General features: G+C 37.4%; 1 protein-coding gene across 1 annotated transcript; it reads right to left on the minus strand.

Moving 5' to 3' along the window:
- Positions 1 to 2140: 2140 nt before the first annotated feature.
- LOC128610457 (soluble guanylate cyclase gcy-31-like) lies at positions 2141 to 2532 on the minus strand. The gene has a single exon (XM_053629794.1). It carries the CDS (start codon positions 2474 to 2476, stop codon positions 2192 to 2194), a length of 285 nt encoding a protein of 94 aa, XP_053485769.1. The 5' UTR covers positions 2477 to 2532; the 3' UTR covers positions 2141 to 2191.
- Between the last annotated feature and the right edge of the window lie 11780 nt (positions 2533 to 14312).

Raw genomic sequence — 14312 nt, forward strand, 5'->3', positions numbered from 1 at the left:
AATTAAAATGGACATCTAAAATGATAAATCATGTGATGTTAAAGCTTTAGTGCTGGGTTCTAATTTGATCAGACTGGCTATTGACTGCTCTATATTGCTTCAAGCATATTGATTCAACAGGAAGCACCACATTTTGCTGCATGGCAGATGTAATTAAAGCTTACATGGGTGTGCCAAGGAAGATGAGTGAATCCCACTGAGGCACATATTTCATCTGGCCCTTCAAATGGAGAGGCTTTTTAGGTGGCTCTCGCATGTCCTCAAATATAGTTTCACTGCACTTGCCTAAATACAAAAGAGAAGAGAGCCTCAATAAGTCAAATCGCTCATAGACAGTCAGTGCAAGCATGTCTTCAAGCATGTTCACCTGACATAAGTGTTAACTAAACAAAACGGAGGTTGCAATTGCTTAGCTTGAATTTTGTGTAAATATGACATTTAGCATTCTGTTCTAATCTACAAATATATTGGGGAAAATGATCCCCTATTCCTCTAGTAAGTTAGCATGATGCTGTATTGATCAGGGTGGTCGGTTGTGAGTGGGTCTGTAAATATCACATCTAACCAGTGACGGTCTGGAAGGCAAGCAGTTCAATGTCTTCTCCTCCAGAGTTTGCTGAGCTGTTGTACTGGGTCAGAGCGCTGCTATACTCCTGATCGGCTCCTTTCATCTCATCCATTGCCTTGCTGTCTGAAGGAGCACAATAGCACTTTTATTTATTATTCTATAATTCTGATTAGCTGGCAAATGTCCAGTATAGATGTATGATTAGAAACTGTTGTGATACAGTGTACAGTTTACAGCCCATGTTCTGTGTCTTTATTGTCCTGAATCTTTATTGTTCTGTGTATTTATTGTTCTGATCTGTGTACTTGTTGTTCTGCACTCATCTCACACTGTTGTGTATTTGCACTTTATGTAGCCCTGTGTACTGTTATGTGTTGCACCATGGTCCTGGATAAATGATATTTCGTTCCAATGTACACAAGCATGGCCTATATGAAGGAATGACAATAAAAACCCACTTGACTTGACATACATTCTCCACTAATATTAGCTGTTATTATTTAATAACATTATACAATATACAACACAATGTATATAGGACAATATTACTTGAATCACAGTTGGGTATTAGTCTTTAAAAAGTGTTAATTAGCACTTTGTGTATTGGGTGTAAATGTATTACCATTTTAATGGACTATAAAGCATCAACATAATGTGAAATATTAAGCAAACAGGATATTCATATTTAATTAAATTTTATATAAGCAAGTCTCACAAGTCTCAAAATACTGATTTTTTCTTTTGGACACTTTAGAAGTGTCCACCACTTTGCAGTGGACTTTGTTAATCTTACCACAGACAACTCAAGGCTAGTGGGATGAAATGCAGTGTGAAAATTTTTGCCTTTCTTGCCGAAATATTCATCATGCTCCTGTCAGATTATAGCAAGCTGACAGCAAGTCTGTACCTCGTTCTTCCTTCTTTGGCTTCTCACTCTCCTCTTTCTCCTCAGGCTCTTCTTTGCTGAGTTTAGGGATGTTGACCTTCTGCTTGCTCTCTACAACTGCTTTTGATAGCAGCTCAAACACATTGTTGAGGTGAGTGTAGATCTGAAGGAGAACACATAGCATGTGTGTTTTGCTGCTCACTATAGATACAGAATGACGTGCTGGCCAGTAGCCTCAAAGAACTCTGTGTGGCCTTAGATTTTTTTTCTCCACAGTCCGTTTGGTAAGACAGCTCCTAATCGACACATGTCTCTACCATTCAGGGGGTTCTCTTATGATCCTACGGACAATGCAGTTATCTGTTAATTGTAATAAAGCAACCTTCTACCTTTATCCATTTTGATGTTAGTGATTTGTGTCACAGGAAGATGGGAAATGAGATGTAAATTCAATTCCTCCTCCAATTCATATGGACCATCTCTGAATCAATAAGTGAAAATGTCTTAGTGGTGTCTGAGAAATGAAGTGCCTTTTCTCATATCACAGTTTGCACTGACAATCTAACCGAACGTCTTCTCTTCATAATGTACTTTGTTTTGAATGTTTTGAATGGACCAGTGATGTTATCTTTCACTGCTGAGCCTTTCGAATCTGTTTATACACTGAGTAGCTAAGAATTCATAAATCACTAATGTCCCTTTGGCACATTTTGCATTATTGAATAGAAAGTGTCTGCTCAGCTAAAACAAACATAACTACCTGCCCTACTTACATTGTCCCAGCTAAACTCCAACATGGGCCGCACCAGAGTGAACTCCTCGTTGACCTTTTTGCCTTGCAGATCTGAGAACACTTCCTTCAGGCCATCTCCGATGCGGTACATAGTCATGTCTCTACGGAAGATCACGCTAAAAGGAAACATGTCAAAGAAGATGCCTCTTTTCATAGGGAGCTTTTCATAACCAGGAGCTGTTTTTTGCTGGGGCATGCGGTGCTTAAATGCAGCATTGTCAAAGTTCATCTTGTACACCTACAGAAGTATTGGGGTGAAAATAGAGAAATCTGTTAGACAGATTCAAATCCCAGCCCTGTGAGACATTAAAGGTTTTCAGCTATTGCACATCTTTTGCGTGCTCTTTTTAAAAAAAATAGTTCAAGTGCCGATTTTTTTTCCTTAACACACTTACCACATATGTCATTTTCTCTGTTTCCTCCTTAGATAAAATCTCCACCTCAATGTCTGTGTTGTAAAATTGACGGCCCACTTGAGAGAGTTGGCCTACAGAAATACATGACAGAAATTCAGGCTAATAGCATAAACAATGTAGGAAAAATTTTGTATTTTGCCAGTCAGTCACTATATGTAAACAGAAAATTTAAAATGAATCTATTTCATTAAGCAAGCTCTAACTTGTTCTAACTGTAAAAAAGATAAGAATGATTTGCATTTTTAAGGTTAGTATTTGGTTGATACATTGGCAACATGGTTATCAACAACAACTCCACTTTAATCATCTCCACCGTGCATTTAATTTACATGATTCTGTTTTTGGGCACTAATTCCAAAACATGTTTTCCATGCAATCTACCAAGTTAATGCATTAATTTTTACACCCAGCCTGTGCTTGAGTGTATGGTTACCTTTGACAAACTGAGTAAAACCCTTTCTAGTGGAGCGATAATGCAGCGTCAGGCTCGTCTCACATTCTTCTTCCACACAGAAGCTTGGCGGTTGCACTTTGGGGAACGAGAAGCGGAAGTACTCGTGCAAATTATCCAGTTCATTGATGAAGTCTCGTACATTACGACCCAACACCTGAACCACACAGAAACAGATGCAGAGGTAAAATAAGGGAGACTTGTCTAATATATTTTATTTATTTTTTTTTAGAGTATTTAAGTATAGTTATTAATGCATGAGCTATGAATGTGAAAGGATATCAAGTAGTGTCTATTTCTATTTAAATGTACATGAAGTAAAGGAGGATTTCATTTGGAGGCTTGTCTATTGATAGCATCACAGTCACCTTGAGAATCCTTTCATAACCATAGTTTCCTATTCGTTTGACCATATAAACTCCAAAGGCATACATCAGCTCATCGTGGGTCTTTCCCAGAACCTCTCCAGCTGCTTTAGCCAGACGAAGGATCAGATTGTCACTAGAACAAGAAATTCAAGTATTTCACTTTACAAATCTGTAAAAAACCAGTGAATCTATACTCTGGGTTTATACTGTAAATTGTGGAATATTTGAGAAGTCTTACCACTCATTTAAAGCACCCTGTATCACACACAAACATACATGCATACATATGGGTGATGCAAAAGTTGCATCCTTGATTATTTCTGTTGAAAATGGACAATGCTACTTTATTTTACAATGTAAATCTACAAAAGGTACAATTCCAATGTCTTAAAAATGAAATGTGTGTGCATCCTGCTACACGACAAATATCCAAAACATATTAAAAAAAAAAAGACCAGATTTGAAGAAGGCAGTGTGAATCATATAATCACAGTTATAAAAGATAAGTCACTAAGAATTAGGAACAAAATATATTTTTTAAAAAGCTGCTCAGAGGATACAAACGGGGTTGGAGGCAGTTATAATGCTATAAAGGCTAAATGTGTCCATACAATTTATTAGATTACTGATCTCAGGGTTATTATTTATTAATAACACTATTAATATTTTACCAAAAACTATTTGATCATTTTGTTACTTGCTGATAATGAAGGAACAATTTTTAAACCTGACTTGTCATAAATTAATTTCCTTTTCATTTTGACCTGTCGGAAAGACAACTTTTACACTTGCATGTATATAATACAAATACTTAAGGCTGCTTATTCTCACTCTACTGGAACTCACTGATAAATAGGAGACTTACTTGTACATTTGGTGGCGTACAAACTTTAGGTGAGGAATCTCTGCCCGGGCCTCGATAAGCCTCCAAACATCCTCCCCATAGGACTCATTAATGTAGTCATTCACAGCTTCCAGATACAGGCCATACATCTTCAGAGGATTAAGAACCTCCTGACCTCTGCCACCACTGACAGAGTAGGGTCAAATATATCAGAGATGTTGATTTGCCCTTAAATTTTACACACGCTTCCTAAAACTCAGAACACATTCTTCAGTGCTAAGATGGTAATAAAAACTGAAATATTACTAAATCAGACAACCAAATGAGGATAGTATGTAGGTGTTGCTTACCTGCAGTTCCTCAGTTCAGTGCACTGGGAGGTTGCGACTGGCCCAGGCTAAAGCACACTGGCCTCCCTCTCTCTCTGTCCAACACCTGTTCCTGGCACTTGAAGCACTTCACACACTCCTCTGTCAGGACAATAGACATGGTGGGCTAAAACAGGCCCAAACAGGAGAGCTGAGGTGTGTTTGTGGCAGGTGCAGAAAAGCATTACTCTGCCAGACCTCATTATATAAAGATATGTCTAGCTGATATTTTACACTTTTTAATCAAATCCTTGATGTAATGACCACAAGAGGAATGATGATTGTACAGAGCGACATAATATCTAGTACAGCAAGCATTTATTGAAAACCGTATTTAATGGACAATTCTGTACTTATGCTAACACTCTGGTCTGAGTCACTTTAACAAATGGATCAAACTTGTCTCATAAAAGACGCTGTATTTTAGCTGAACATGAAAATGGAAAGGATAGGTTAGAATGGACTACTGAATTTTTTTTGTCATCTTTAGTAAGTGTTATCCTAGTTAATGTAAGGTTATGGTGAATCCAGAGCCCATCCCAGGATCACTGGCATTAAGGTAGGTTACACACCCTGAACATCATAGGGCACCATGCATACACATATTCACACACTCATTCACACCAATAGGCAATTTAGTTTAGCCTGGCAACAATACCCGCTTCACCATTATATTTTCATTTAAACATTATTACAGTTGCATCTGATAAATTGCAACGGCAAAACAAATGCTAGTTAAGGATTTAATATGCTTGGAAAAAGATTCTACTGAAAAAAAAAATCTCTCAATGCTGAAAATAAAACATGTCTGAAGACACCTGCTCTGCAGCTTTTGCTACCTTCTCTCTTTGTGTAACTCCATGAAGATGGTGTAGGGGGCACTGTTGCCACACTAAAACTATAGCTAAGAAGGAATAAATATAACACTCAATCTACCTTAAAAAATGGCACGTATTCTTTCCTACTTAATTGAATAATATGGCACATTTTTTTCTACCCAACTCAAGGAAATAAATTACATCACACTGTTTGGTTATAATGTAGGTAGAGGGTGTATATGCTTGTTTATGTGAAGCACAAGACCTGTGCTTTTGTCTTATCAAGGACCTAAAGAGCTTGACAAGCCAATTAGTGGTCTTCTGAAAAACAGACGGGAGAGGTGTGAGTCGTGTTTGTGCTTATTTTCCGTCTGAGAGCTGCTCTGATAATTGCAATGCTTTTGTTTCCTTTGTTCCTGGCAAGTCTTCAGCTCACCTTCTCCTATGTCCTCTAATTTCTCTAAAGCACAGTAAGAGGACAAGTGCAGCTGCAGCGCCTCAGCCGCAGTCATACATTCAGCTCTGACTGGCTAGTGGTTTTCACCCGTTCTTATCATTCTGTCTTTATTACAGCAGTTCAATAAGTTGCTTTTGCCTTGTAAATGTACACACTTGATTTATGCATGCCTAAGTTCAATTTCAGTCCTCTCTACTAATCCTTCATTACAGTCTCTGCTTTTGTGCTGAAAAATCCTCTGTGACTCTATTTGTGAGGCAAATCCAGAACGCTTGGGAAAATGGATGCAACGTGTGTGAGTGGATATGTGTGTGTACAGAGTGCTTGCTTTCTGTGTGTGGGTGGAGAAAATGCTTATAAGTCTAAAGTCAGTGCCCTCAAACGTTTTACTGAAGCCATGCATTATTTTTATTATAAAATAAATGATATTGATTTGTTGTTTTTATAAATAATAACATTGAAACTTTTGAACAAAAATTGCCTTTAAACTATGCTATTTTCCCCTTTTATACTTGGAAAGGGAAGAAAATTATGAAGCATTTTGATGGTACAATGTCTGACCCAGGGCTTGGTACTGAGCTGAATGTAAACATTTTGTCTGTGTAGTTTGTTATAAAGACTCTTTTCTTTTCAGCTTGACACTGTTTGTTGCCAAACTATAGGAAGTTTTAATAACAGCTTGAATAATGTATTTGGTCCATGGGTAGAATCCTCAGTTAGTGTGAGAATGTCAACATTGATCTAGATCCATGAAACACAAATAATTTTCACTCTATACGCCGCATATCTGAGATGCAAAAAAATCTTTGAAGAATAAGTTGGAAGTTAAACCTTTTGACATTTGCATTACAATTTTCCAGTGCAACAATGCCAAATAGAAATGTTACTCAGACCAAAGCTGGTCATATGGGGATCTCAAGAAGTGTTCAAAGGGTATAAAGTAGTAAGAATAGTGTGAGTCCTTGGCGCTGATATATGTGACACCAAATGCTTGTTTGTATTGAAAATGAGTTAAATTTATATTGAAATCAAATAACTGTTTATCCATTCTCTTTTGTCTGTTGATCCTGAATAACTAAATACTAAGCTGTTAAATAATCAAGTACAAGTGTTATTGCTTCTGTTTTTAGGCTAGTAAAAGATACAACAGACTTAGCATTCATCTATCAATCTATCCATCCATCCATTCATTTCATTTTAATTAAGCACTTTGTCCTGGTCAGAGTTGCAATAGATCTGGAGCTAAAAATTTTTACAATAAACAGACTCATTAACCTTTCTATAGGCAGAAAACCTAAGGTTTAATAAATTTTGATGTCAAGTTGACATAATTTGTGTGACATAGATTTTTGTTGATAAGGTAAGGTTGTGTTATGTCACTTTCTGGGCCATTTTATGTTAGAACATCATGTCAGCTGACTCTGTAGCTCAGCGTACGTGTGGTAACAAAATAGTGATAATCTGACAGATTTCCAAGTGAGATTAATTGGATAATTAAGCCAAGGTGAGGAAGGTTAATATAGGTGTAATTTATTTTAACCAGGGTGAAACATGTTTAAAAATCCAAAAAGAAATTTAGACAGTCTGTAGTCTGAATAGGGAGTTTGTATGAAAGTAAAATATAATTGTATGAAATTATTACAAAAAGAAAGATAGATTAAAGGAGCTGAATTAGAGCAGACCAGTGTCACCATAAAGAACTTCTCCTTACTGATGAAATGCAAACTGTAAGTAAATTATTATACAAACTATCGATATGAATTCTTATTTGCTGATTAAATTGCCATACGAACTACTGGTTACCAGAAATGTCACATGTCACATGTCATGGGTCTTGCTACATAAGAGCTATGAAATGCAAACTGCTCCAACCAACTGCTACACACAGACAAACTTATTGATTAACTGGGTTTACACTTGGAAAGGATAAGAACATATCATTACAACAGTAGCACCAAAACTAGTGCCTTCTACAACACACATTAGTTGGGCATATTTAACCTCATATTTGTAATGAACATGTAATGGATTTTTAAATTGTTATAATTATTAATAAGTGGCACAAATAGAGAAATTAAAAATGGTAATTGGATACAATTAATGTATAAGACTCAGTATTTACTAGTATATAATAAATTGTGTGCTAATCCAATGTTATCATGATATTTTCTGCAATGCTGGTGTTACCAAAGGAGATTTTAGAGTATGGTGAGAATCATGTGTGAGAGGTTTAATGAGACACAAAAATCAGCAACAATAGATAGTTCCGGGTCATACAAAATAGGCTAAGTGAAAACAAATCCAAAATCCAGATCCAGAATTGAGGTCAATAAACACAGGCTTGAGTTGGCACACAGAGAATCAGAAAAACACCAGAACAAAGGGATATCCAAAGCAGGAAAACCAGAAAAGCAAGGCAGAGTCATATTCAAAGATCAGTCTGAATAATAAAGGCTGAGAATTTTCTCAAGTGACTAGCTAACCGCAAAGTTAAGTACCTGGGGTTCATCTATGAAGTTCATATGATGACAAATAATTTGCTTTGTATTTGTATTTCCTGACTCTCACTGCTCTTTAACTACTTGCTTATTTTATTATTATTTATTTATTTATTTATTAATTTTTTTAAATTAGCTACTTTTTATGTCATAGCAACCTTGCTGTTGATCTGGTTGGAGCAGTTGTAGATTTATTTCATGGTGTAGGGCCCCAACATTAGTTCAAGCCCAGGGGCCCCACCACCCTAAGTCCACCCCTAAGCATAACCCGTTTTTCCTTTAATGTGTCACCTGTCTGTGTACAGGCTTAGAGAGTAACAGGATAATGTAACAGAGTTACATAATCAGGATATAAAAAACTGGTAACTGTAATCCATTACAGTTACATCAAAAAACAAAATATTAGATTACAGGTACATTTTGTAAAAAAAGGTATTTCATTTAAAACCAAAGAAATTAATCTTTTGACATAACACAATATAGACAGCTGCTTGATTATAGTTCTGGTTCTCTCTTGCCAGTCGTGGCTCACATAAGCAACCTCCTGGTACATGCGCAAATAAATGTTGCGCAAAGTTAATTTTGTAGAAATGAACACAAATTGTTGCCAAAACAGCTCTGACCCATCAAGAAATGGACTTGAAAAAAGACCTCTGAAGGTGTACTGGGGTATCTGGCACCAAGATCCTTTAATAAATCAGCAGATCCTTTAAATAAAAGAAAACGTGATTCATCAGACCAGGCCACCTTTTTCCATTGCTCCATCGTCCAGTTCTGATGCTCCCGTACCCATTGTAGGCACTTTCGGTGGTGGATAGGGTCAGCATGGACACTCTCACCGCATGGTGACTACACAGCCCTAGACTCAGCAAGCTGCAATGCACTGTGTGTTCTGACACCTTTCTATCATTGTCAGCATATTTCAGCAATTTGTGCTGCAGTAGCTCTTCTGTGGGATCAGACCAGATGGACTAGCCTTCAGTCCCAACACTCCCCATGACCCCTTTGCTGCTTCATCGGTTGTCCTTCCTTGGATCACTTTTGGTAGGTACCAAAACCACTGCAACCACTGGTAACCACTGCATACCGGGAACACCCCACAAGACCTGCTGTTTTGGAGATACTCTGACGCAGTCGTCTAGCCACAATTTGGCCCATGACAAAGTTGCTCAGATAATCACACTTGCCCATTTTTCCTGCTTCCAACACATCAACTTTGAGAACTGACTGTTCACTTGCTACCTAATATATCCCACCCCTTGACAAGTGCCATTTTAATGAGTTAATCAACGTTTATTCACTTCACCTGTCAGTGGTTTTAATGTTATGGCTGATCAGTCTGCCAGTACTTCCTCACTAACTAACCTAATAGCTGACTATTAATCCAGAGGGTAGCACATGCCCTGAATATACTCTGCCTGATTACTATTCACTCATGAATGTTAATTTTCAATGACAGCATTCTTTTAAGCGAAGTATGAGTTATGAGAATATTTCTGCCTTTCTAATATAAATTCAATATTTGCCAGATCAGGGTTCCTGTAAGTCCCAATCTCAGTAGGATTCACAGAGCGAGTTGTTTAATAGGAATGTGACTGCACAGTGCCAGCACAGATGATTCACATGATGTGAAAATGGAAATATTCTGAACAAGCTATAGCTAGAGCTATTGTATGCTGAATATTTAATACCAGCATGTATCCTTTGCTATTTCTCCATCTCTCACTCTCTCACTCCACAATGTGCAACATTTTTATTGTAGAATCCCATGACAGTTCTTTCTTATTGGCTTTACGCTGCACACAGTGTCAGGACATGGACTGAATCCTAACAGCATGCGCCCAGGATAGATCCTCCCAACTGGTCTTTCTTTCGTTCTTTCTTTCTTTCTTTCTAGCACATATACACCCCCCCCCCCTTCTTAAATAAAATGCATCTATGGCCTAGCAAATTGATAAATGAGCTAAGGTGGCACTGATCAAATTACTATACACACTATCTACAATCAATCTATTATACACACCATCTACAATCAATCGATCAAACATACTATCAAATTTTAATCGGTATGCCAAACATACCATTTAGATTCTCACTAATCACAATACACAAGTATTAAAACCTTTGACTTATAATTTTTAATTAAATATTGAAGATTGGTTAATCTGTAGTTTGGCCTGACAAATCTATAGTGACAGTGTCATCAGTACTTGCTGAAACTACTTGTGGAGGGTGAGTTTGGTGCCAGGCTACACTCTGTTTAGCTTTGTGTGTTAAAATAAAAAGGCACCTCACTGCAGTCAGCACAAAAAGCTAAATTAGACAGCAGAGGACATACAAGGAAGCAATCAAAGTATAAATCTTCTATTGACAATCCATTCATACAATCAGGCAAGAGTTAGAAATTGAATTATTGCATGTGCCATTTCTTTTTGTGAATTCTCATTCTTCCCTTTACTGGCCTTCACTGTATCAAAGTTGGCTTTAATCCCATTACAGCTCTGCTAGAGATATACAGTGCTGTGAAAAAGTGTTTGAAAAGTTTTGAAAATGAACTCCCAACCTCAATCTGGAAAGCAGAATCCATCCCTTTTTTTTATTTTTTTTATTTTTATTTTTTAAAGACCCACCTCTTCTGTGAACACTTAACTAACATGTCCCCACTCAAAAAATAAAATAAAAAAATCTGCACTTACACTGGATCTTACACCTCTACTCTGTGCACTTTTCCTCCTCTAGCACTCAGTTAAATATCTTGTATTGTAGCACTACTTGTATTGTTCTCTGTTTTATACATCGCTTTGCTTGTATTTCCTCATTTGTCACTTTGGATAAAAAACATGTGCTAAATGAATAAATGTAAATGTAAATGAAAAAAGTTTGTATTCATAAGCATTACAAAGATGTTTTATAAAGTACTCAGACAAGAAAATGACCAATCTTAGGAGATTGTAGCAAAGCTGTTGTTGGCAGTTACAGCTTCGAGACATCTACAGTGAGTAGCTTTTTGCAGGATTGTGGTTCAATTTTGGCCCATTCTACTTGGCAGTTGGTCTTCAATTCCCGAAGGTTATGAGGAGTCCCTCTGATGGACTCACAGTTTCAATGGGATTCAAGACGAGGTCATGCAAGGCCTTCATGAGTTATTCTGGTTGTATGTTTTGGGTCATTGTCTTGATGAAACATCTATCTTCTCCCCAGCTTTAGTTTCTTGGCCGATGAGATTAAGTTCTCCTCTATCCTGGTACACTGCTCCATTCATGTTTCCTTCAATGAAATGTTATGCCCCAGTACCATTTGCAGAGAAGCAGCCCCATATCATGATGCTCCCACCCCCATACTTCACTGTGGGTATGGTGTTCTTGAGATCATATGTGTAACCCTTCTTTCTTCAAACATGACAAGCTGAATGACAGAGTATAGAGTTCTGTTTTTGTTTTGTCTGACCAAAGCTTATTGTTTCAAGTGATTTGTATAATGATTCTATACATGCATCTCTGTGCTTCTTTTTTTTTTAGAACAGCACCTGTCATAATTAATTCAATAAAAATAAATGTAAAATTGCAAATGCCTCCTTTAATGCCTGTTCTCAGCATGTGATGCATGGTTGCACAATCCACAAGTCACAGTGTTTGAGGTGTTACTAATATGATGAGATTATTCAGGAAAATGCATCTCCATTTTCACATACGGGAAGATGCCTAGGGAAGCCTTAGGCACCAAAAAAAAAGGGGATGGAGCAGGCCTTTGATGGTAAAGTTATGTGATGTGTGAATTTTAATGTGATGATGTGGTGTGCAGGTTTTCATAGCCGTGAAATAAGCTGCTGCACCTTGTGGGAGTATTCACAGCCTCACAGCATTCCACTATGTGTGATATGCTGTCTTATGATGAAATAAAAGTAATACATACATATATGACTATTAACATTTTAGATTAAATGTGCTATGTGCTAATGAATATCTCATAATCAGCATTTACACTGTATGTAAGAACAGATTTGCACAACAAAATAATAAAGTATAAAGCAATGAAAAGCAAGTTAATCCAGTAATCGGTTTCTGAATACGTTCATGTTGCAATGTTAGCAAATAAGCAAACAAAAAATAATGTTGTCCCCCTGTCATTTTGAATTATATATTTCTTGGTGAAATAGAGGCTACACATTAAAAAGTATTTTGCTACTTCTGCAATGTTGATGAAGGCAACTGCCTGGAACATTGTACCATTATAATCTCAGTCCTGTTGCTCTGTCCTTTTGTTAGCTCTAATAACCCATTACTAGTTCTGCTTTAAAAGAGGTGAATTGAGTTGAATATAGCAGTAATTAGGTATGTGGTAAGGTGTCTCAGCCTTCAGTGCGCCAGAGGAGGCTCTCTCAGTGCACAAGCTCATTATTTCCCTACTCTGAGTGTGCATTTGTGTGAGACAGAGAAAAAGAGGGAGAGTGAATCTGTGTGTGTGTGTGTGTGTGTGTGTGTGTGTGTGTGTGTGTGTGTGTGTGTTTGTTTCAGTGTATAGTAATTTTCATGAAGGTCAGATAATCCTTGCAGAAATATTTGAGGGAAAGGGAGGAGGAGGATCATGGCTCACAAAACCACTAGATGAATCAAAGGTGTGTGCACATACTGGGATAAGTGGAGTAATAACACCCCAGTGCTGCAACCTCAATTCTTGTGCGTGAATTTATGCGTGTTTCTACACGGATGTAGCATTTGCATACACCCATCAAAAGTAATTTGTATGCTGTCAATAATAGGTTCAATTGCAGCTGTCTTGAGTTCACAAGATGAGAGGAGGTAATCTGCTCTGTAATAATAAAAAAAGACACTGACTGACATTTACACTTCAGTGGCCACCTGATTCTCCAGAGAAAATCTCCTAGTTCTCTAGGCTCTTTGCTTTGTTGACATTTTTGATGACTTCGTTTTTAATGCAGGGGTGGACATATCAATAACTCATGCATCTGGGAGAATCACACTACATGTCCAGGCTATTAGTGTCAGAAAACAAACAGTGGTGCAACACACCTTGATGCACTGACTAGTGCGCAAGCTACTTCTAAGTCCCACCACCTGCTACACCACAAACACTGACAGAGGCACAATATACTGTAGCTGTTAGTAAAATGACTGGCAGGATTAATTAGTGTGCATAGGTGAAATGGATGATTTTCAGAAATAGAACCATGCAAGTATCATGAAACCCTGATGAAACAGAGCAAAATAAAGTTCAGCTTAAAGTTGCTGAATACTGTAACTCTCCTGCTTGACAAAAGTCACCTCACTGTTAAACATGCTGAGAGAAAATTAACTAGCCAGTTAGCCAGGCTTGAATTATATCTGAATATATATATTATATAACATGCAAAGTGTGGAGAGAACACTGCAGCTTATAGTTGAAACATTGGCCTAATGCTCTGCTGACTTGTTGACAAGGAAACAAACAGGATGTGCTACATTTGAAACTTTCTAGACTGTCCTTATTAATTCACATTTTATAGTAGTTTGACCATATATTGTGTGCATATACATATTTGTACAGTTGTAGCTCAGTGGCTAAGATGTTGGCCTATTGATCAAAAGGTTGTGAGTTCAAATCCCAACACCACCAGGCTGCCACTGTGGGTCCTTGAACAAAGTCCTTAACCCTCTACTGTTTAGTTGTATAAATGAGATCAACGTATGGATAAGGGTGTCTGTCAAATGCTGAAAATGTAATGTGTGATTTTGGCCATACAACTGTCTCACTCATTTGCCTGTTGAAAATTAGGACTCTTCAGTGTGTGAGACAGAATGGCTTACTGTAATTGGAACACAATATGGGTTGAACTGCCATCGTTGTC

Source organism: Ictalurus furcatus, chromosome 1 (genome assembly GCF_023375685.1).
Source record: "Ictalurus furcatus strain D&B chromosome 1, Billie_1.0, whole genome shotgun sequence".
NCBI lineage: Eukaryota > Metazoa > Chordata > Actinopteri > Siluriformes > Ictaluridae > Ictalurus > Ictalurus furcatus.

Bases quoted from the DNA above. Each gene is read 5' to 3' on its own strand.
- LOC128610457 (XM_053629794.1), bottom strand. From the start codon at position 2,476: ATGAACTTTGACAATGCTGCATTTAAGCACCGCATGCCCCAGCAAAAA.